Source organism: Pseudopipra pipra, chromosome 4 (genome assembly GCF_036250125.1).
Source record: "Pseudopipra pipra isolate bDixPip1 chromosome 4, bDixPip1.hap1, whole genome shotgun sequence".
Taxonomy (NCBI): Eukaryota; Metazoa; Chordata; class Aves; order Passeriformes; family Pipridae; genus Pseudopipra; species Pseudopipra pipra.
This window is the reverse complement of record NC_087552.1, coordinates 45,649,229-45,674,348: the sequence shown is the minus strand read 5'-3', so window position 1 is coordinate 45,674,348 and position 25,120 is coordinate 45,649,229. Positions and strand designations below refer to the sequence as shown.

Sequence of the window (25,120 nt, the reverse complement as noted above, 5' to 3'; positions counted from 1 at the left end):
CCATCAAAGTGTAAATTTCAAAAAAAATATAGTAGCAGTAAGGTGCATTGAAGTCAAATGAATTTTGTCACTTAAGTAATTTCAGCCATGAAACAAAATGTTTGTAAAATTAGGAAATCACCACTAGTTGCCATGATGCTCCATTGCCCAAGACCCAGCAGCAGCTGCATGCAGCTGCAACAGGCAAAGATTTCTTTTCATACCTGTTTTCACTGCTGCTGATTTCAGAGCAGTTACCCTGATTTGTGTGACAGAAGGATCAATTCTTTCCTCTAGTTTCCAATGAAAAAGAGTATTACCTTCAAGCATTTTCTGCAAACTATTTCTCATGACATGGATGTTCTCAATGCCTATGAACTGAAACTTGATGTTGGAGTAGTTGTCTTCATTTTCATATCCCTTCCCTGCTGCTCTGTTTGCCATTGCATTGAGCTGAAAAACATATGGAAAACTGGATGAAAACCAGTAGCAATTTCTTTTCAAAACAAAGCTTGTGGTCTACAGCAATAAATCAGAGTGATTTAAGTCAGGCAAGCATTTATCACAATGTCAACACAACGGGTTGTGAATCAGGGATCTGTTTCCAGGCTATTGCAGGGTGCTGGGTTGCTGAGTCTCTGATATCCCGATTTCACAGCTTTTGAGTGAACTTCTTTAGTGAGGTTAAACACAAAAAACATAGCTTAGGTAGGGTTCCTCTGCAAGAGCATGAAAGTTTTAAATTGGTTTTAAAAGCCTATTTTGATTTCATACTAGGGCAGCATCATGTTTACTAGCAGAATACACCCAGCAGGTGGCAGTGTCTCATCTGCCGTGCCACTGTTCCATAGCATGTGCACACTAACGTTGCCGAAGTTACTGTGTTTTACTACTCAGATCATCCAAAACTTGACAGATGCTTGGAATAATGAAGAGAGAGTTGGAGTAGTTTTTCCTCATTTTATAATGTCTTGGCTCGACTTGTGCAAGGTCACAAATTATTTGAATTGACAAAATTACCACAGATATGTTCATTGGTAATGTGGTGCTATCAAACAAGTTGCTGTGCTTCAGCAAAAAAATACATTCAGCTGGAAGCTCAAGTTTTGTCTTTAAATCTGTTACTTGTTTCCTGACATGGAAAAGTCATAAAACACTTCTTTAATTCAGTTCTCCCCATCATAAAATTAAGAGTGTTTTAATGCTTATTCCCCCCCTGTCCCACCCCCCTTTTGAGATCCTTGGGTGGAAAAGAAAAGCTCCTTATGCCAAATTTTGATCTTTGGGCTGACAACTCATGCTGATAGAAATGAAGTAAGTACTTTCACTTCATTACCCCATCTACTTTTTTTAATTTCCTATAGCAAAATGTCACTGTGCAATAGAAAGAAATTGTCTTTTTGCATAAAGTCTCTGCTCTTCTATGAAATCCATGCTGTAAGGCTGGGGAGCCTTTGAACTTCCCAAGAAATATGAAGGCTCCAGGAGTGACAAAGCAGTCCAAACGGCAGGACCTCCATGCCTCCAAGCACAACTAACAGCTTCTGCCCAGGAAAGATTTAAGAAATAAGTAACAAAGGATATGGCACATTGAAACTGGAGGGCACTAATAAAGCTTTTGGAAAGACTTCATGAGGCATCAGTTCTACTCAGTGATTCATCTTCATTTCAGTGAGAGCCAATGCTCATGAAAAAAATCAAAACACAGTATCTTTTAGGCATTGCCTAAGGGACAAGAGGCTATGCCGATAACTCCATTTCCGGTTTATTTCCCAATACTGCAGGCAGTACTATTGATTTGCTGCTTCTGTGGTCACTTCTGAAACTCACAATAATATACTTCACTACTTGACTAATGGCATCATGGAATACACAAGAATGTCTCTTTTTCTGACCTCTTCCACCCCAAACACACATATGCCTGATATTCTGTTTTAATTTGGAGCCACTGCATGCCAACTTTCCTCCAACCAAGATGAATAAGCCTAGCTTTTTTACATCATATGTCAAAATAGGTTTCCAAGGACCAAACCTGACATCTTAACTTTCAGAGGAAACAGCTAAAAAGTTACATTTGTGGACCACCATTAGGAATTGAAACATTGCATGAATTTCATGATACAACAGAAGAAACCACACTCTAAGATAGGAACTTAACTTAGTGTTATGCTAGCATAACACTAGCATTTTTGACTTTAAATCTTGGGTAAAACTTCTTTTTACTTGTAGTATGCAGTTCAGGGAAAAAGTGCAGGCAGAAACACCCATGCTTGTCTATCAACCAGCAGTCTGCTGATGTTTCGACTATCAATGAATAATTAAAAAAAAAAAGATACAGCCTGTGAACAGTATATGTCAGTTAAGGACAGAATCCTCAGTGTGACTTGATAGAAAGATATAAATTATCTGCTGAATCCTAATCTTTCTCTTTTGAAGTAGACATCAGTGTTCTTTAACAAACAAAATGAAGCAATCTCTCTCTGCAATAGCCTTATAGTTTCAGGAAGAAAGATCTGTACGCACGAGTCCAAGCCAGCACAAACCCCTGAAATCCTAAAGAAAAATCAGCTATCCCTTAACTGACCTAATCCTCAGTACATAAATACTATTAACTGTTTCTGCAGCAGAGCAATTTTATCACAGAAATCCTTTCTTAAAAGAAAATCTGAAATAGCCCTCTTTAAAAGTAAATAAATATAAGGTTAAATTTGCAGGGCTTTCTGACACTCATTTATTTTAAATACTATCAGTTGCCAAACTTTACAGCTGCCACAATATTTACTAACAAGTTTTCCACATCATCTACCAAAATTCCATCTGTTACTCTTAAAGTAGTTGTTGTGAAGCTCTCTAAATGGTGCCTGTCCTCAATTAATCTCAGTGAATATGAGGATACAACCTCTAAAGGTAACAGACCCCACTTGCAAGATTCCTGGCATTTTCTTTAATTTGGAGAATAACCAAATTGTGTCTTTTTATAAACAGTATAGAACTAATGTGTTTTAGCTATAAACAGTAAATTTGTATGGGCTTCTTCCGGAATCACATAGAGGAAAGACAGTGGCCTAAGTAAAGTTCTGCGTTTGGTCATCCTGGCATATTTAAATGAAGTGGAAACAAAACTTTCTTGTACAGACAAATTTTTTGTTTTGAAGATTACCAAGTGCAGTTAGGGACAGCATATGAAGAGCACTTGGGAATGTTCAGTTGAAGGACCCACCAATATTCACAATCTTTGCAAGGAACTGGTTCTGATGAGAAAAGAAGAAAATAGTTTTTTGGCCTCCTACAGCAATGGGAAACCTTGCACCAGACTCCATATCTTAGCTTTACATTTGCTAAGGTTCCTCGAGGAATGCCAGGAACCTCTTCCACTGATACGTCTCCCTTCTATGCTCTAGATTTATAAATGCCTCAGCAGGTGCAAAATTGAAACAAGGCTGTATTTGGCACCTGGGATCACAGCAGCTTCAGTAGATCAGTCCATTTCTGCAACACAGAGCGAAGTAGGAACCTGGTATACAAATTGCTTTACATTGAAACCTTTTTTTACAGAAAAGTTCAGTGAAAAGAAATAGTCTTCACCTCCTGACTGGCTCCTGAGGTAGCCAGCATTGCTGGAAATACGCTGGCATTCATAGCTAAGCAAGCCAATTCCACTCTCTCCACAGTCTCCAAAAAGTACAGGTTTTTTTCACTGCACACAGAAGGTGTCTCAAAAAACATTTACAGGAAGGGACCTTTCTGTTAATATATTGTAATATATTAATATATTAATATATTAATATATTGTAAAACATTATTAATAGCCAAGTCAGTAAGTCGTTAGCAATAAATCCCATCAGTCAAAGACTGCCTTAAATGGGGAATAGTACCAATATCATCAGGCAGGAAACAAGCTGTAACTATTATTACATCTAGAAAACTGTCAAACATTATTTAGGCAGCTAGGTCTGTACTTCATATCTAAAGTCTGTTCTGAACACAATGGTATACCAATCCTTTCCTAGTGATCATCACTATCCACTTGCTTCAGGACCACCAGTAAGGTGGTACCATCCTCGTTTTCCAAAAAAAAAAGAGGGAACTGAAGGTCAAATCAGTCCCCAGATTACAGTCCTCTGTGTGACTTGGGTCAATGAGACAGACCAAGGCCTTGATTTTCTGGCTCCTGCCTCCATTACAGCTGTGAGCACTCAGCACCTTTCCTCCAGTCCCCATGTCTGCAGGCAGTCATCAACTAAGCAGGTTCCTTTTTTCTGCTCCAGCTCTGCCACGGTTGCCCTTCCTCACTCCATGTTTCTCAGCTTTACCCACCTTGCCTTTTCAGGGTCTGTCTCCTGATCTCAGGATACTGAAACAGCTTTCTTGTTCCCTTTCCTCAAACCTTTGCTCTCATTTTTCCTTTTCCTGTGCTATAACTCATCCTACATCTATGAGGGATTTTATGAAGGTTTGCCCTGTTAGTCTCTTTTCTTCAGGTGCTTTGGTCACTTCAACAGGGAAGTTGCTCATAGTGTAAGAAAGAACATATCCCTGCTCCCACCTCCAGATAATGAAGTCTATATAATCTTCATCACCTTGAGCTGTTTGCTAGCATGATAACTTGGACAAAATGTTTTTTTAGCTTCTAACCTCTTCTGGATCGTTACTGAGTTTCTATGTTTCTGCACAGTGTAATTTTTCTAAAGCTTTTATCTTGGCCAGAGATTTTCAGTCAGTTGTAGAGATATGGCATCTGAGATCACTATTTACCAAATTTCAAATTCTCTCTCAAAACCACAAAATTGCTGGAGATATTCAAAAAAGTCTCCTCCATTCTTGTAACTTCAGTAACTGGTCTTTCCTTTGTCTTTATGCACAGGTCATTGACATTTTCCCACTTGCAAGAGAAAACATCCATGGAAAATTTTAGTATAAGCAGGCAGAGGTTTGCAACATTATGAACAACTGTAAAAATATTTTATAATGGGAACTAGATTTTGCTAGTCTCACCAGAAATATAGTTACAGATAGCTCCTATGTGTGTGTAAATAGTTACAACTAGAAGTTATTTACTTTTCTGTATCTTAATATTTTGCTAAGAACAAAAAGAGAAAGCTCAGTGTAAAGGAAAAAATTCCCCTAAAGATAACAATGCTGGCAAGGTTCCTAGCTAAGATTCCCCTGATAAACCCTGATCAATCTGTGGAGTTACACAGGTGCAACTCAGTCTTGCTATATGCAAGAAATCTAATACACTTACTTTGGGCCGAGTGTCAACAACATATATGAAATCACTTCCTGGATTTGCTTTTCTAATGGCCTGGAGCATCTGTTCGTCCTCAAGGCACCGAGCACTAAAGCCAGATAAAGGCTGGCTGCTTCTACATATGGAGGCCTGCAGAAAAACAGACAAACAAAAAACTCAACATTATTATTAAGTAGAAATTATTTAGCATCCAGAAGCATTTACAAAACCATTTTTTGCACAGATGTACAGTTATATGAGAAGGGTAGAACGGTAAAATTAATTACATGATAATAAATACATTATTTTTAAAAAGACAAGAAAATATTAAAACAATACAACACCTTTGGCCCAAGTCTAGTCTCAAATCCAAGTTTTAGAGCTATTTTAAATATAGTATTTGCCTAATGTGGAATAACTCCTGAAAGGTGATATCTTGAGGATGAGTACAGAATTGCAATCACAAGAACACAGATATAACATAAAGAATAGGTTCTTTTGCACTGTCACTCACACCAGGTATGATACTAGTTACACCCAACTTACACCAGTGCTTGCTTTACTAAACAGCCTGACACCAGGAGTCAAGGAAACAAAAACATGTAACATGCAGTCAGATCACTAATGGTCATATATTTTTAGCACTGTCTCTGGAGAAAGACTTTACCGCATAAGAAGTGGGTCAGGCAGCCTGACTCCTGGAGTACATTTATTAATCATGGCTATTGAAGGAGGCAAGAGAGCTTCTCCACAGACCCCTCCAGATGAAATCAGGAAGGAAGGAACTAAATGTGAAATAGGTGATCAGGGAGGCTTTTATTTTTGCAAGGCAGAGGGCAGCTAGATTTGTAGAAGACAAAGGGCTAATATATGCACATTCTAAGCACTGAACACAAGCATGAACAGAATCTGCCTGCTGAAGGTCCCATGCAGATTGCCCTACAGATTATTTATTACTGTGAGAAAGGACATGCTTTTTTTCAGTCACGTCTTTGAACTGTCAGTAGTTAGTAAGTAAAATATGGATCTTTAAGATAGAAACTCTGAATTGTGTGAGAGCCTGTTCCTACTTTATTAACAGCTTTTGCAAACAGGTTATTAGTTATGCAGTCTTGCCTCCTGATCAGCGCAAATTCCAGCAATTTAATACATGCTTATACCTCTTTTGTCAGGACAAAAGAGCTATGGGAAAGTTCTGGATATGAAAGACTGAACGAGTGGTACCTGTCTCTCTCTGCACACAGCACACCACTTCCTAACCTGCTGTGAGCATCATAAATCTTTTCCCTCCCCTGTCCATTACTCTATTAGCTGGCAACTCACGGCAACCTCCAAACTCACAAGGAGGTATTTCCTTCAACATTGCTTTCCCCAGCTCTTTGAACCATGAAGGATGCACGAGTAAACACAATACTTCAGATCTTGTAGTTTGAACCTTAACCTAGACTCCAAATATAACAGGGAAAACATTCAGGCTGAAACCATGAAACTCATCCAATCACTATATATTGGAATCTAGCTGACCCCTGAGACCTTTTCTTTCACTGAGACTTGGAAATGTCCAAGTGTTTTGAATCCTAGATATCTATATCTGGACCTAGTTGATTATGCAAAGGGATTAACTCTGAAAAATTTGGCCTTTAAGAAATGTTAAAAAAATTATGCAATTTATGCAGAGATTGTATTTGCTATTCAAATCTTCCTATCCTCCACTTTTGTTGTAAAATTCATAGATCTTTAGGGAAGCAATATTCTGATAAAATGCAGGGTAAGGAAGGAGTGAAAATAACGTCTTATCCCATCTTTCTGAGGCTTAAACTATGATAGGGGCCAAAAGATTTCTGTGGAGATTGTAACTTAGGATTTGTGCTTGTTACATTCTACCTCCCATCCTGCCTGGCAAAAGCTACAGGTGCCCTGTAATCTCAGAGTAGCTCTGTCTCTTGGTAGGTCCTGCCTGTCCCCCAGCACTACAAAAGACCTCTCAATGCAGTTGCCAGTCTGGGATTGAAACTGGAGTCACACAGATCCTCTGACAGCACAAAAGGGACACCATTAGCCTAACAGGTAATGATAGTTGAGCTAAGCCAATCTCTAAGGGGCTGGAACACAAATGTAAAAACACCCAGTCCATGGGATCCTTCAGTCCTTTATCTCAGCTGCCAGAAAAAAGAAATGGAAACAGGGCAAGGTCAGGTTTTTTTCCAAAAGGTTACAGACAAGTGAGGCAGTTCCTTGCTTACCCTGAGAATATGTGTTATGAATCAGAGAAGATGGCACTCCTCACTCTTGCAGACAAGGAGAGACTCTTCAACAAACCCACAACATGCTGCTCAGCCAACACTTGATAGCTCTTTCATCCATCTTTTTTGGGTCTCTTCACAGATGTTTTCTTGAAAAGCTACTCCTGATTCTCTAATTGCTGCAAGTATAGTTTTTAACCTCCTCAACTCAATCTGTGGCTACGAGATCCAAAATTGCTCTGTTCTTCTCCCAATCACATGTTAAGCTGCCTGCTACTTCATTCTTCTGCCAACCAAGTTTCAGGGCCTCTTGCACTACTCCACTTTCTTATGATACAGGGATCACTTTTTTTTGTGTGATGCAGCTAGATTTAAATGAATGCATTAAATACCTATTAATGCCTATTAATGAACTAACCACACTAACCAGGCTACAGTAATCATTTTTAAAAATTAAATAATCACAGATTTCTTGTAAAACCTTACTAGAAGAATTACAAAACCAAGGCCAAAATAAGCAAACACTTCAAAGCTTCAAATTCGCACTTACATTGTTATCCTTGCAGTAGTAGGAAAGAGCTGGGAAACGCCTTCGGCTCCGAAATTTTGAACTCCCCACTATGATGTGTGCAGTCGCAGATTTTGGTACATACACTTCTGTAGGATAGGAGTCACAGACCTGTGAAAGGAAACTGCTTATTTGGTCTACAAAGTACAAGTAACATTAGCCATCTCCACAGCAAAAACAAAATACCAAGGAACTCAAATCTTGGGAAGTGTTCCATCATTATTGTATATGCATCACTGACATTTCTCAAAACATTCTTTTGAAGCTGGAAAGTATTAATCATAACTTACAGATGGAAAAACTGAAGGAGAAGGGTTGAAGGGCTGTATTTCCAAATGTTGGTTCATGCCTTGTTGAGAACATACAGGTTTAACATACATTCATACCAGAAAACATCTATCATTATGTACAGCAAGGTTGTATTTACAACTGCAGTTTTCTCTGTAGCACAATTTGGGAGTAAGGATGGGAGTGGGTGAAGTTCTCCAACACCCTTTTATAATGGGAGACGACTATAGAGCCAAATTTTCCAGCAAATCTGATAATTAAAAAAATAAGGATAAAAATAGGGACTTGGAGAAAAGAAATTAAACCATGTGAAATGAGGATACCAAAAGGCAAGCAGCCCTGACAATGCCTATCACTTCTGAGAGGAACCCTATGAGCCTGCAAAAAAAGCCCAGAAATCCCTCTGGAGACAAGTAGGACCACCCATGGGGCCCTAGTTTAACTTCCTTGTCCTGGTACTGCCTGTAACATTCTGACTGGGGTCAAAAGGATATCCAGTATCTCCCTGTGACTTTCTGAGATGACTAAAGGAATTAGAATGCCCAGGAAAAAATTATTTTCTGAGACAGAGATATGTAATGAAGGAGAAAGGAAAGTTATGGCTTGTGGTTACAGATGCTGCTGTGGTGAACTGGATTTTATTCATGATGCCATTTTCCCTACACTTTATCTTAGAAGAGGCCAAACATTTTTTTCCACTTCTTTTAACAAAAACAAATGCTGACAGCACATTCAGTCTTCTCTGAGAACTTCACAGACCTTCCTTAACATGGATGTGCTCCAGCAACAGAGCCAATGCAGTGCATGGACAAACTTCCTTCAAAAATCCTTTGGTTACTATTTCTCACAATTAATTAACATTCTAGGGTCTTCAGTTGTACAAGACTGAATGAGGCAGGACAGCAGGCAGCTAGGAAGATATATGACCTACTAGATGACTGTGAAAACACTCAATCACACAGGATTCAAAAGGAGTGTGGGAATAGCCAGTGAGGAAAAAATATTGCTAAGCTCACTATTTTGAGCAATTTTTTTTCATAAAATGACTGTGTAGTAATTTTATATAGCCCTACATGTCAGGAAAAATCTTATTCAGACACATAACATTAGGAATGATTTAAACTTCTTCCCAGGCAGCCAAACTCTAACATTTAAAACACTGTTTTCTGTGCTTCATTTTCACATCTGTTAAATAAAGACATATCCTTTCTCTCATTCTCTATGTGCCATTTTATGTGAAAGTGTGTGCCATTTTATGTGAAAGAACTGCACCTTGTGACATGTGTGTACAGCACTCAGCACAAAGGGATCCTGCAACTAAGCACCATGGTAGTCCACAGTCAGGCTGCTGATTTGTTTTACAGACAGCCTCTGTAACAGAAAAATCACAGCGACTCACTCCGTAGTCTCTGTTTACATCACAAATCTGCCAATAGTTGTTTGGAACGCCCATCCGATTATATTCTTCATTGAGGTCCACAAGCTTCCAGCCTTGTTCTCGTTCTTCTTTATCTAATTTTGGATTGAATGAGAAGCAATACAGCTCTTCATATTTCACTGGGAAAAAAATAAGCAAACAAACAAAAACAGTAAACCGCTTCAGATTTCTTATCCAGAAATCACACTTTAAAAGCAGAACTTGGTGTTGGGCTTGATGCAGTTTCTTTTAAAGCAGTATGCTTTTACATGTTATGTTTTACAAAAGCACATGTCCTGGTTTATATCTACTGTCAAGTTAACTTTGAAAGTATTGTGCTCTTTTGATATTTGTATATGTTGAAATAGAAGTGCTACTACAAATATACCGTTCTGCTAAACTTCAGTAGAATTGTGAAGGCCTACCCCAGCACAGACAAAATGTCAGTGATACGCTTTCATCCAAAGAAAACTGCAGTCAGTGCCAGAGTAAGCACTTGATCTGCAAAAGAATTTACTGTCTACTAGTTCAGAATTCCCTTTATTAATGTAACATCTATCCTGTGGCAAAGACATAAGATGTGAACAATGGACTATGCAGTACAATCTTACAAAAATGAACTCAGTAGTTTTTGTTCCTAATTAGGAAGGTTTCCAATAGATTCAATGAAATCTTAGTTTTGTGGAGTGCAAAATTCTGTCCCTGAATTATTGGCAAAGGCATTTGAGATACAGATGACGTAATAGCATAAAAAAAGCATATGCTACGTCAATCACTTTATCATGACCATGAAATTGTTTAAGTAGCTATGCCACCTGTCTCTGTCGATCAAGGACCATATAGGAAACTTTGATGGTGCTGGAGTTTTTGACTTTTTTTAGGAATATATCTGTATTTATGCTAATGAGTGTCTTAATCCTGGTGACCAGTGGCAACCAGACACCACTGCCATTGAATGCCAGCTGTTACTGACATGAGTAACTATTCAGCATACAATTTGAAATTCACATTTTCATTGATATTTAAGATACTGTGTCACAAGGGTGTGTTTCATTCCGTTGCTCTAAGTTCCTTAAAGCTTTCTGACCAACAGGTTTTTAACTTTAGAACTGAGGCAAAGTAAATCACAAGCTGAGTCTATGATTTCACAGTTCTCCACTGATACACTTGCTCTACAATATAATTTTAGGGAGATCAGTAAATTTAAATACTACACTTTCTTTTTCTAATAATATATAGCTAATAAGCAGTCTTAGAACACTACAGTGTTCTGTACTGTACAGAATATAGAGGTATAAAAATAATACTCCCCCATATTAATAATAAGGTTCCCACCTTTTTCTATAGAAAGTCTTTACTTGTATTTTTACTATGTCTTCTAAAGGTTTACTTTAAATTCTATTTTGCCTTTTTTAATTTCATTAAATTTGTTGTATACACACATACACAAAAGTATGAACATAAGGAAAGAAAACTTCATGTTAGGACTGTACAAAAAGTCAACAAAGTCTTGAGTAGGGAAAAAGAAAAGAATGATTTGCAAATTGTCCAACAATTTAAACTCTTTCTGTATTCTCTAATTTCAAACTTGTGGCATGGCATAGATGAGGAAGACAGTCTGGTTTACTTCTCATCTGCTAACACGAAGTTTTAGCATAATCCATAAATCTAATCTGAGCTCTTTTTACTAACGTGCTTTTTGGTAGCAATCTGAGCTCTTGTTTTCACTGCTTCATTGTCAGAAACATCTGGATTTTCTTCCTGATGGACCTGCTGTTTACAGGCACATGGAGACCCTTTAGAAATTCACTTATTAAAATGTATCTGGGTTACATACAACTGAAGTCTGCCTCAATGTTACAAGTATTATTACATGATGGTATCTATAGCTGGTATCAAAAATGTTCAAGTATTAGTAGCAGTGCCTTAAAGCTCAGTCATCACCCCTTTGCCAGTAGTTATAGGACCTTTCCTAATCTTTCACAGTTATTTTGCTATAAGCATGTAACAACTCTTACAGTCAGCTTGTTTTAAAAAAATGGCTTAATTAAGCAAAAGTTCCAAATTCAGCTGACAGCTTGATCTTATTAAAATTCTAGTAAAAATAAAATTCTAGCATAAAATTCACCTTTAATATAACTAGGACATCAGCTGGCATAGAACATGTTAAGCCAGTACACAACATGGGCTTCACTCAGGCTTCGCTGTGGCTTAATGAATGAAAAGAACAGGCAGAGAATGGAAAGTAGAGCCTGAGTCCCATTTTCTCCTCATGGAGCAAAGGGTACTTTCTAATGCTGAGTAACTGTATTACCTAAAGAAAGTACAGCTTCACACCCAGACAAAATGACATGGCCGAGAACTGTCAGGGCACATATGGCTCAGCTTGTAATCAGAGCCTTCTAATTTTGAGTAAGTAAGCACAATTTTATCCTTCCTCACATCAAGACTGGATAGTTTGTTGAAGAAGGAAAACTACTATGCAGTTGAACTATTGAAAGAGCTAATTCTACAGTGCTGTTTTTCCATCTTCTTTACTCAGACCTTCTTGTCCATTGCAGTTTGCCACTGAACTGGCATTCAGGGTCCATAGCTACCCTTCTGTCTGCCCGTTCTGGTGCATAGCAGCACGCACACCTCCTTCAGCCTCCAGGGAAAGAGCATTCCAGAACTGCATTCCTTCCAGCACGCATGAACACATGCTTGCAGCTGAGGTCCATGGAATGAATCCAGACCTATATCAGCAGAACCACTGACTGGATCTGTCTCATTGTTTTAAAATTTTTCTGATTACTTTGAACCAGCATCACCTAGCTTACTAAGTTACTTCTGCTACAGTTGTACATTACTACTACTCCTACTACCCTAATTATAGAAGGTACTTTATAGTTCAGTAGTTGTGCTGGCTGACTACGCAATTTTTCCCCCTCTATACAGTAGATGAAATTGGTGTTCTCCTAGCAAGATAAAAATTAAAGCCAGTGTTTTCAGCTTTGTACAGTGTGGTAGACAATTTCTTTGCATCCTATTAAAGTAATAGTAAGGGACAAAAGTCAGTGTTGTATTTCTACAGTTATAATTTTAAAAAGAAACAATCCAGAACCCTTGTCAGCTGGTTCTTAGGAGAGTGTAATGCAGAGAGGAGTTATAATGTAGGTGATCAGATGTTGGACTTTGGTGCAACATTTGGATTTTCACTGAAAAGAGGAAAGGTTTCAAAAGGATCTTGAACTGAATTCAGAAATTCAAACAGGGCACATTCAAAATGTAGATAATAATAGACAAAAACATAGGCAGGCTGGTGGAATAAATCAACTACTTGCTGCAAAACCTTTCACTGATTTTAAGAAATTTATGCATAGCACAGAAAGTCAAAATTCAAATCTTGACATGACCATTAAATATATTGTAAGGTTTTTGTCACAGCAGGGGCACAAAAGTTCCCTGGATTTAGAGTATTTTCCTAAATTCAAACTTACACAAGGCACCCAGCAAACAACAGCTGTATGTAAAATAGCATTATAATATATTTTATAGCCCATAGAGTATTATTTTAAACGAAGCTCATGTCATATTTTATGGAACAAACTACTTGATATATTTTGCTTTCTTCATTGCTCCATAAGTGATTATTTTAATGTTTCCTTTATAACACACCTCTAATGAAGGTTTTTTCTTAACCTGCAAAGGACAAAGACACACAGATACATTTCTTCCATTATATTCTCCCTCTTCAGGATGAGGATTACTTTTTGTGCCATTTCCTTCCCATACCTGGCCGTGCCAGACGGATCAGAGATATGTAAATGTCATGGCAGTCTCGTTCCTGAGGGATGACCAGCTGGATGACCTGGAAGTTCTTGCAGCGGATCAGCAATGGGCAACCAGTGGCAGTGGTGGCCTGCTTCTCAATAGAGGAAATCTGGCTGTGGAGAACCTGTAAAGGAATTGAAAATTGTTATGCCAATCAAATCTTTAAGAAGAAAAATAATTATTTATAATGATGTGCCAGGGCAGGCACAGTGGCTTCCACCACTGTTTCACAAAACCCCCTATACTTCTCCTCTTGTAGTTTGGTTTCAATTGCCACCTTCAGGCTCAAGCAGTGCTTGATACATCACCTGCAGACAAAGAAGCGCTTCTGGAGTGTTTCAGCTGCTCAAATATCAGCCTGCTCATGTTATCCAAAGCTTTTTGTTTGCTTGCTTTAGTGTAAGCTAGTGGTTGTCAGAGAAAGAGCACTTTTCATCTATTTGCACAGTGAAAAGATGAACCAGCACCACTTAGATATGGCTAAAATATTGGGCCTTCTTGTGGGTAGAATGGTAATGATGATATAATTTTACATGCTGCGTCAGATGAGATGAAACATTACAATAAAAATCAGGTGAGGAATAGTGGGACCAGAAAAGGATGGATTTAATTAGTACAAAAATGGACACAGGATGCATAATTAAGCCATATGAAAGACTCTCAAATGATACAGCACTGGAGAAATATTTGTACCTATATAGGTACATGTGTGATGGCTTTGGCTGGGGCAGAGTTAATTTCTTTCCCAGTGGCTGTTATGGGGCTGTGTTTTGGAATTGTGCTGAACATAGGGTTGATAACATAGAGATATTTTTGTTATTGCTTCCATGGAATCAAGGCCTTTTCTGCTTCTCATACTGCAATGCTGGCAAGAAAGCTGAGGACGCATGTGAAACTGGGAGGGGACACAGCCAGGACAGCTGCCCCCGACTGAGCAAAGGGATATTCTATACCATATGACATCATACTCATGCATATAAAGTGGGGGGAAGAAGGAGGAAGGGGGTTGTTTGGAGTGAGGGCATTTGTCTTCCCTGTACGTACCTGTTACGTGTGATGGGGCCCTGCTCTCCCGGGAATGGCTGAACACCTGCCCGCCCATGGCAAGCAGTGAATGAATTCCTTGTTTTGCTTTGCTTGTGTGTGAGGCTTTTACTTTATCTATTAAATTGTCCTCATCTCAACCCAAAAGTTGTATAGCTTTTACCCTTCCAAGTCTCTCCCCAGTCCTGCCGGTGGGGAAGTGACCAAGTGGCTACGTGGGGCTTGGTTAATGGCTTGTGGTTAAACCATGACAACATGCAACGTATGTTATCAATCTGTCAAAATAGTTAATTCAAAACACTACATTATAAAAAAAATTAAAATATTAAAGCAAGAAAATTACTAATTCAGCACCAGCAGTCAGTGAGAGAGGCAAGAGCTGATAGAGCCAAGGTAGTAGTTCATACTCAAGGCATTTCTCTTCAGTTCTTCCTGGATGATAGGAACAATATAGGAGTTTACAGCAGCTGCTCCTCATTCAAATACATGTGGTATTCATATAGAGAAGGCCCTTCTACTCCTCTTACTGTACTGCAATATCCATAATCCTTTGAAAATTTTCAGGAACTCTAGACTGGAACTTCACGTGCTCTGAAGTTACAAAAGCATCCATATGAACTCATTTACTATGTCTAAACTGCTTTGCAAGTAATTTTCAAATTACCATCAATAAAGTGCCATGCACTTAAAGATAACTGAAAAGACAAAAATTCATACCCAGGTTTCTTTACGGGTTTCAGAACCATTCTCCACAAATATGACATGGGTAGCTGTTAAATACAAGGTTCCCAGAACAGCTTTCCTTGAAGATAAACGATCGAGTAACCGAACATTTTCCACCTATATAAAGAAATGACAGACAAAAAAAAATAATTAGGCTATGACAGAGTCCGCCATAGTGAGAGCTCCATGTCCACATTTTGTTCATTACAAACAAATTAAGTTCTTTTCAGTGCAATATGAAATATCAAAAAGTATAACTATGTGAGAAAATGTGATTATATTATGTGATCTATTTCCAGATGTACCTTAATTTTCATTTTTCCTCCTCTTGTGGTACTTCTATATCCAAAAACTTGTTGGCAAAGACTTCCAAACACAATTTCTCATTTGATCTTGTCTTTGTGATCTCACCCTATCAAAACTCTGTGATAGCAAGGCAGGGCCTGGCCTTCAGCTAAACTCTAGCCCCATGTTTTCCATTCAAGTAATTTCAGAATTATCAGTGATACACAGAAAGCTAAATTTAAAAAATAAGAATAAGCAGAGATAACAGTGGTAGAGTGTCTTCCTTCATCAGGTCTCACTCGGGCTCCAAGGCAAATCTCTGTTCAGTGTTTGTCCCTACACTCCTGTTAGGTCTGACAGTAGAGGTCACACCAGAAGTTTTTACCTTCAGTCACTTTTCAGTGGGAATCAAGGACATCATATCCACTGCTCTCCCACCTTGGGCATAAAATGGGCATGTTTGCTACAATCCTGACAGCAGGTGAGTCCATAACACATTATCAACTCTCTGATCTCCATCTTGTGGCTTGTACACCATTAATATTTTGTATATAGCATGTGCTATAGGCATCTGTCAGGGGTTGGAATTAGATGATCTTTAAAGTCCCTTTGAACACACAACATTCTATGATTTCTGACTGAGAAACTAGAACAACAAAAAAATCAACAAGGTGGGTATTTAATGGGATAAAACCTGCCTAAAACAGTTAACAATTTACAACCATGGGTTTGATGGGTTTCCTGCTACAACAATTTTAAAACTAAAATTAATTTTTCATAAAAAAACAGAATAATGCCAGCATATGAGAATTACGTGTTTACGATGTGTATTCCAAATGCACTATTTTAAAAATAGGAATAACAAAAACCTTAAAATCAAAATAAGCATGTCTGGTAGCAAAATGTCTAAAATCAAACGATTATTAAAACCGAGTCTTCTCCCTCAAGACCAATTATAATCCACTCTAAACAAAAAGAAAACAGCTAGAAAGCATGGATGGAGCCTTTTCCCAGGACCATCTACCTCAGAGGTCACATACTGTGTTGAGAAGGCATTGAAGAAATACAATATTAACCCAGCAAGCATTCAGTAGTAAGCAAAAGAGGAGGGATGATAGAAAAGAAAAATGTAAGCAGGGCCCTTCTAAAAGTAACCCACAAAAACAACAATAAAAATTAGCTTTGTCCAAATGAAAAAAGGTCCCTACACTGCAGACCAGCCAATGAGGACTCTGCTGTACAGGCACTCAACTTGCATAAGGTATTCAGCACTCTGGCCTACAAACTGAGGTAGCTTGGGCCATGAGATACAAAGCAAAATAGGCATCCACAGAGCGGGGCAGTGCTGAGGGATGAGTTTCCAGGCTTCCTAGTCACATCCTCTCCCCACTCATCAGTCTGAGCCCCATGACTGAACAATGCTAACCAACAAAGCCTCTCTTGGGTTGTGTTGTTTTTTTTTAATGCAGAGCTACAAATAAAATAAAGGTTGGATATAAACAGGAACAGTTGCAATAAGAGCTGTGTAGTAAGTCTGACTTCATTAAAGCAATTGCAATGGGTGCACCAGGTGAGATCAGAGATTCACCTCGCCCTGCAGTTTGTCTCTTAAGAGCAGACAGTTCCAGCAGCTGAGGGAAGAATATAAGACACGAGGATTTACAGTCATGGACAAACTCTCAGGATCTTAACCAAGCCCTAGGGCCTTCCTAAGCTGAGGTCATGTTTTTTAATAGCCCTAATGGTGTTTAAATTCCATTAATTTTGTTGAATAACATTTTGAATAACTCACAACATCCTCTAAGAGTGAACTTCACGTTTCAGCTATGTATTGTATAAAATAAACCCCTTCCTCTTGCTCATTTTGAACCTGCCACCAGTAACAGGTGCACCACATGTTTGGTGAACAGTTTGGCAAACAGGGAAATGTTCCTCATTTACTGTCTCTGTGCCACACATACTGTTACGGATCCTTCCCACTGTCCTCACATTCCAAGAGTGAAGAGCCCAACTCTATTTTGAGCTACTCCAGACAAGCTCTTCCACACTTCTGATCATCCTACACGAGGTCTGTTTCCTGAGAAGAGGCCAAAAGTGCAAACAGAATTCAAGAGCTGGATGTATGATACGTTCGTGTAGGGGAATTGTGATGTTTGCTGTTTTGTTTTCTATTCAAATTTTTGAAGTTTTCAAACACTGTTTGCTTTTTTGTCCTCTGCTGAACACAGTGGGTTTTGGGGTGGTTTTTTAGAACTAGCAATTGTAACTCTAAATCATGTCTGGATATACAAGTTAAGATCTACCCCCCATGTGTATTACCTTATATTTATTAATGATAAATTTAGTTCACCAGTATAATGAGATGTTGCTGCCAGCCCCTACAGCAATCTTACCTTTCTCCTACCTTGAATAACGTCAGTGAATTTTGCCATCTCTGGCATCTCCTCCCCTCCCTGTATCTTTCAAAACATTTGTAAGTTGAACATCACAGGCTCTTACAGATTCATGGGATCTCTAATGAAGAGTTCCCTCCATTGCAAAAATGAACAATATCCTCTGCTATTTTTTTCTCAATTTGTAGTCAGTTATTACTGAGAGGCCTGAATCTCTTACCCTATGATACTTAAGTTTCTTCAAGACCCTTTGATGAAGAACATGCTCAAATGAGTTCTGGAAGACCAACTAGCTTCTACAAAATGGATCATCCTCATCCATATGTCCTGACACTTTTTCAACGAAATTTTAGAGGTTCTGGGTTCCTGTTTGAAAGCTATGCTTATTCTCCCCTTTTTTTTATCATACTTACCCATAAATCTTATGATTTAGAAGTGGGCTTAAGAGAGCATTGCAGGTCCTGCCTATCTCTCAGATTACTTGTCATATTTACCACCTCCATTTTTTTCAGAGTGAGAAACTTTTAAGCCTTACACCATCATTACTGGTTTAGTAAGTACAAGTTAGTATTTGTTAGTTAAGCACAGTTTAGTACTTTAGTTTTTTTAATTTGCAGGGATACCATACTGTCCTGGTAATTTTTTACTGTTCATTGTTGCCAATTTTTTTGAAATCTCTTCTTATAACACTTTTATTGCTGACAAATCTTCTGATATGTTCTTGAGAGAAAAATATGTCAGAATGTACATATCTCGAAACACCTTCTCTACTTTGATAATTTACTAGTCCTGTAGATTTTATGTCAGGATTTTACCTACTTAAAGAGAGACTGAAAATTACTTAACTAGCATTTTTTGCCAAGTTGTTCTTCAAAATCTCTTTTGGCCTTTCTTTTATTTATATATTTAAATTGTTTATGCTTTATTTTCCTCATTTAGGCAGAAATTCAACTTGAAGAAAGCCCTTTTACTTCCAATAAAAGAAGTCCTTTTAATAAGAGACATCCTTTTAGTCCTTCATCCTGCTGTTTAGCTATGCAAACCTTTTTTTTTTTTTGGTCTTTTAAAGCCTTTCCCTGGAAGCTGACTTACAGTGAGCTCCCATATTGAAACAAACTTCAGGCCTCCTATAAACATTTTAAATTTTGGCTCCCTTTCTTTTTAAACAGTTTTCACATTTTAATGTAGTTTTCTCTTTAAAGTTGAACATTGCCATGGGGGATTTTTTCCCATTTTTTTTTCTTCTATTTCAAGAACACTGCATCTAAATGCGTTAGCTGCTGTCACGCAGATGTTCTAACTGTATTTTGAAACAGATCTTTCTGTTGCTATCTAAGACCAAGTCTTAGAATTACTTAGAATTACTTTTTTTTCTCCAAGATAAACAAATAGCTTTTGTATAAGCAAGCATTTAAAAAACCTAAATTTTTATGCAGAATCACAACCCCCAGCCCATTTACCCAATCTCACTTGGTAGATTATGTCTCCTACTGCCATAGCATTTCTTGTCTTCATGCCCCTTTTGATCTTGATCAGGTTTTTCATGGGCAATGTCACTATTTAGGTAGGACAGTTGTTACTGCAGTCCTAATATCGGACTGCTGTCCTGTGGTGCTACAGTTCTAGTTTTCCCATTTAATCTTGTAATTTCAATCTGTAGGCACTCTTGGCTTTTGTGGTGTAGTTAATCCATGACATTTGACTCTGTTTACTTCAAGACAAAAGAAATGTGTACTTTACCTGTATTTCTCATGTAATTTGTCATCAATGTGCCTGTCACATTGATTATTTTTCTTCCATTAAGTTTCTAACATGCCTATTACATCAACATTCTAGTTTCTAAACTAATACTTTAGTTTCAGAACTTTTTCTAGATTTTTAATATTTCTAGTGAAATACACACATATTTGGCCCAATTGCCTACCTTCATTTGCTGTGGTTTCCATTTACTGAGAATATAAAAATTTTTATACTGACGATTTTTTGTGACACAGCACAGCATCCAAAACATCATATATTTTCTGCATTCTAACAAGAGCTTTTCAGTTGTTCAGTACCTCAGTGTGGATAAGCACAACTCAGAATCAACTTTCCTACCAGGCTCAACAAGGAAAAAGTAATGTGAGAGAGGATGCATGACTGAACTTTTAGGTAGCCCTTATTTCTGCTGATCCTAAAGAATAAAGTAAGAGTCAGTTAAAATTAGTGAGAGCTTCAAAATTTGACTCAATAAAAATTAGCATTATAAGTTGATTAGCCCTGCCTACCTCTCAGGTGGAATGTGTCAATCTGTGATTGTAGTATGAGGAAAATAAACCAGGTTTACTAATAACTTGCTTCATGAACCACTTTATCATGTCTAACACCATTTCTAAAGAGAAAGGGAACTCCTAAAGTCTAAACCCTACCTGGATTCAAATCCACAGTTATGATTTATGGTGAGTAAGTGGCATTACATGCCTCCAGGAGCAGTAATGATCTCTAAGCTCTCAGGAGGTTGTTCTGAAAATTCTCTGCATAACCTCCTGCATGGATTTAGATGCTTTTCATCTGTGTTTCTTCTGCCTAGATTCCAGTTACTCAAACTTTCTGAAAAAGCAGTTTATTTCACCCATGGGTAGAAAAAAAAAAGTAAAATAGAGCTAGCCTCAATCTTGGATTTCATTCTGCTAATCGAAGGATTCAAAGAACGAGACTTCTTTCTTCCTCTGCACCCTCCTAATCAGGAAAAGAAAGCCAAGTCAAACAGTGTCTTCAAATGGTCTAGAGGGAATGGGAATATGTTCATTTGCAAAACAGAGGAACATATGTTGCAATAGCACTTTGGAAGAAGATGAGTTTTTCTATCTAAAAAGTCACAGCATGCTGAGAAATCAGCATTAATAGCCAAAATTTAAATTTAACATCAGAAAGAGACAATACAGTAATTAGTTGGGATTTTTTCTCCATTTTTTCACCAAAACTACCATAGACTTTATTGGAGAACCTAGAAAATCATGTATGTACTGACACATTTCAGGAAAAAGCATACAGACCATGCACATGTGCTTTGCCTAAAATGAACAGTTGGTAGGAGAGACCAGATCAGAAAATATGAGGTAAATAAAACAGAGCAAAAATGGCCTGTAAAGCTGAGAGCTGGAAGACCTCAATGAGCAAGAAAGAAAGCGTTAGCCAAGGGAGTCTAGAGAGTGGCATCTAAGTAAAACTTCAATAATTTATTTCAAGCTGTTCCCCCATCATTTTTTTTCCCCTGAAGACTGTGGTTGTCTAGGCCTGAAGAAAAGACTGCCAGGAGATTTATTTCAATGACTACAACCCTTACATGGGGATAAATAAAGTTGGCTAGAAACTGTATTTTCAATGCAACACAGATGACAGAAATAAGCAGGCAAAAATAGAAGTTAAAGGGAACACAGATTAAGAACAGATGGAAGGCACTTTTTACTCAAAGAATAAACATGACAAATGACTTATGAACAAGGTTGCCAGGAGGTCATTCAAGAAAAAAATGTCATATTAGGGAAAATCGTGGGTCAAAGTTTCATTCAGGCACAACTTCCTCCAGTTTCAAGGGGACTCCCACCTAAGGAAGAAAGGCAAATATATGACCCTAAAAGCGTTCTGAAAAGCCAGCATGCCAAAATGTTATTTCTAAAAATATTCATGTACTCTAATTTGTTTTCATTTTTAGTATAGATTACTTCTTGAATAAGCTCTGACTGCATGGCCTATTTTTAAAAGTGTTTTGAATATGCTACCTTCGTTCTCATTTCTTTAAGATGTTTCAGTGTCTCCAAACACAACAGCATTGCAAAACAATGTAGAAGTTACTGCTCCTTTTTCAGGCTGTTCCCCGTGCCACATCAGAAAGCTCTTTCAGATAAATGCAGGATCAGTTCTGATGGTAGACTCAGACTCAAGCAGGGAAAGCAGAGTAAAAGGAGAAGTAAAACTGTAGAGCAGATTGGCCAGACCTGGAGGAAAACTTGGTCTCACATCTCTACATATCACTTTGCTTCCTGACACAGCGAAACTCATGTGCAGAGGGAGATGCTATCTGACACAAAAATGTCTCTGCTGTAGGATTTTCAAATAAAATGAAATTTTAAACTAGGAAAAACCATCTCCAAGAGTTTCATTCTCACTACATAGATTTTAAGCCTATGTGTTTTATTCTTAAGTATTAGCTAACCTGAAGTAGAAGACCCTTGAACAGCCAGTTCTGTCATGATAATCACTGAGCTACCCATTAACACTGAGCATCTAGAAGGAGAACATAATCAAAAAAGCCTATCCAGCAGCCAAGAACAAAATACTTCAGCTCCCACATATTACCAAATGCTCCCTACTCCTTTAGGAGGAACCGTGACTAATTCTTCTAACTCCTTACCACAAAAGAGGAAGAAAGGCCAAAAACCCTTCCTAGCCAGAAGTAAGCTGCCGATTAAGGGTAAGCAGGGAATGTCCTCACTCAGGTCATGTTCTCAGGAGCTTTTCTGTTGTTCAGACAGTTAAAATTCATTGTTCTTAAACAACCTGCCAAAGCAAGTTCCAGATAAAAGCTGACCAAGTACCTTGAAATTTGACTGTCCAAAGGAGTTTCAGTGATTCTTCAAGGGTAAGGAAAGGCCACTGTCACAACAATCTGTGCTACTGAAAAGGTTGACCCAAAGCCAAGGAATGGGGCTTGGCCCTGTTTGGGTTAACAGCACACACTTAGCCCTATAAAGGCTTCTTCTTGTGCACCCACTCGGGCTCCTAGATCGACTGGGGACTTCAGCTGCCTTCCCTACTCACCTTGTGATGCTATACACATGAGTAAAAGCAAGAAGAAACTGAATCCTGGGAATTAGTGACAAAAGACTGACTAGCTTCAGCACTGCAGGCACATAAAACCTAAGGGAAGAGCTTGTGAAAGCCAAAAGCCTGAGCCTAATGAGAAAAAAGGAGCACAGCTGGTATGATTTGAGGCCAAGTGGAATATTTGAGCTTTTTTCACCCTGGTTGACCCCAGCTATCCATGTGTTTAGCATAATTCCTGAGGGTGAAAAAAGACAACGTGCAAAAGACCAAATGCTCTTTAAATTTTTTTCCACAGAAAGATAGTAGTGTTGTGTCTGTTAAACAAAATATACTGTAAGTGATTTTCTTGCTTAATCTTGGAACGAGAATAAAGGAAAACTGAATTGCCAATTGATGCTGCCTTTTAATGCGGTTTCTATTCTATTTCATAAGAATCATAAAAACTGTACTTAATCCATGTTACTTTTTTATATTTCCATCTCTGAAAAGATTTCCCAAGTGCAGTAAAATAATGTTACACCATCAATCTATAGAGTTAGATGTTTGCACATGTCAAAAGAATCAAAGCAAGCCAGAAATACACAAATCATTAAATTTAAGTACAGACACCTTAAATTCTTCATTGTAAGAAGTTTCCTCAGGGCAAAGCAGGATGGGGGAAAAATTTTAAAAAAAATCTAAGGAAGTTTAATTTACTAGAGGACTAAAGTGAAATGGGAATACTGGAAAAGAGATGAAAAAAGAATAAGGAATCACTCATAATGTTAGCAAGACTAAACATACTACCTAATGATTTGGCTTAAAAAAATTTTCTACTAAGATCTGTAAAAAGTTTGAAGTGAGCATCATGTTATCAGATATACCTGAGAAAGAGTTGTATAAGGGATGCAGTAAACAGGAAACTATTAAAAGAGTATTACAATATGGTATCAATATCATAACACAAAGTTCATATATAATGTTTTATATGTTTTCTCTTTCAGTCTATATTAGATCTCATTTATCTAGAAAAGGAGAATAGAGACTCTACAGAATTTCCTAATTTTTCTATGTGTTCTATTAGAAATCAAAAAAGTTTTAATTTAGGAAAAAAGGGCTTCCTCAAGGCAGTAAGTCTTATTACACTTGCCACATTTGTTCAGATTTAGGTATTAAAAAATATATAGGGGGAAAGAATTCTGCATGCAGCCAAGTCATATTGAAAAGAAATGTATCTTTGAACTCCTGTATTTGATGCAGGCTTTTCTGTTACGTGTTTAAAACTATGTCCTGTTCAGCAGCCTATGCAAGAGCAGCAGTACCAGGTCATTTCAGCTGTGCAGGCCATGAAAGATTTGCATTAAAAATGGATTTGTAGGACTCCTTTTTCTCATGGTGGGGATCTGTCTTTCTCAGCAGAGTACACCTGCACAGCAGAGAATGTCAGTGTGCATTTTCTATTGCAAATAGATAATTCCTTTAGTTTACAGACACTGACGGATTAAGTACCACCTACTCGAGTGCATTAAGAGCAGACTTAGAGATTCCATCTTTGACCACCCCAGAGCCAAACTTCCCAAATCCTCCACTGAAACCCTAGTCTCCTAATATGCATAAACAAAAATCAAAGAGGACCCTGCAGACATGCTGTTTTAATGATTTTCAGTACCATTTTTCAAGCGCAATAAGTTTTTGAGTTACTGGTTTAGACACGGACACCAAGACAGCAAATTAAAGTATGTGGCTACCCATGTTTTTTAGAGCTTGTTTCATGATTTTATCCAGCTGCCCCTTCATTGAAATTCACATTATTGAAAATATGAAAGTGATCTTTTGACCATTTTCTGTCTAAATATTTTGAGAATAATGGCTGTTATAACATTTTGTTCAAATCAAAACTCACACTAATAAGCAGGTATCTTGATGACCCTAATTCAAAACAAGTCTTTTAGGAACAAAATTGCAAACAGATATTTTAAGTCCAATCCCACAGCATGTAGATATCTTCTGCAGTTCCTATTTTCGTTTTATCCACCTCCCGTCTTTAATGTCAAACCACAGAACATTTTCTGGCACAGTATATTACAAAGCTCATTTGTATTAAATTTAAGAAAACTAAATTGCATTTTAAACAGGGAAGATTTATTAATCAGAAAAAAAAATTGGAGTTAAAAGTGTCCACAACTAGTGTAGATGTTTCAAAGCATCACTTGACTAAAGCAGTCAAGTAGAGTGACTATTCAAAGTCATTAAACATCACGGGCCCCAAAATAGGTTAAACATTTTTTAACCATGATGTAAAGTGAGAAAACAGTTATGGAATCAGAAAACACCAGCTGAACTGTGAGGTGC

The 25,120-nt window shown here is 37.8% G+C and overlaps 1 protein-coding gene across 4 annotated transcripts in view; it reads right to left on the bottom strand.

The window, feature by feature from the left end:
• MTMR7 (myotubularin related protein 7) overlaps positions 1 to 25,120 on the bottom strand; it is a 46,621-nt gene that overhangs the window by 17,002 nt on the left and 4,499 nt on the right. For all 4 annotated transcript variants that reach the window (XM_064652777.1, XM_064652774.1, XM_064652778.1 and 1 more), the window contains exons 2-7: positions 15,300 to 15,422; positions 13,500 to 13,662; positions 9,708 to 9,865; positions 8,003 to 8,131; positions 5,225 to 5,359; positions 300 to 432 (exon numbers count right to left, since the gene is read on the bottom strand). In XM_064652777.1, coding sequence (XP_064508847.1) covers positions 300 to 432; positions 5,225 to 5,359; positions 8,003 to 8,131; positions 9,708 to 9,865; positions 13,500 to 13,662; positions 15,300 to 15,422 — 841 coding nt within the window. The remainder of the gene's footprint in view (positions 1 to 299; positions 433 to 5,224; positions 5,360 to 8,002; positions 8,132 to 9,707; positions 9,866 to 13,499; positions 13,663 to 15,299; positions 15,423 to 25,120) is intronic.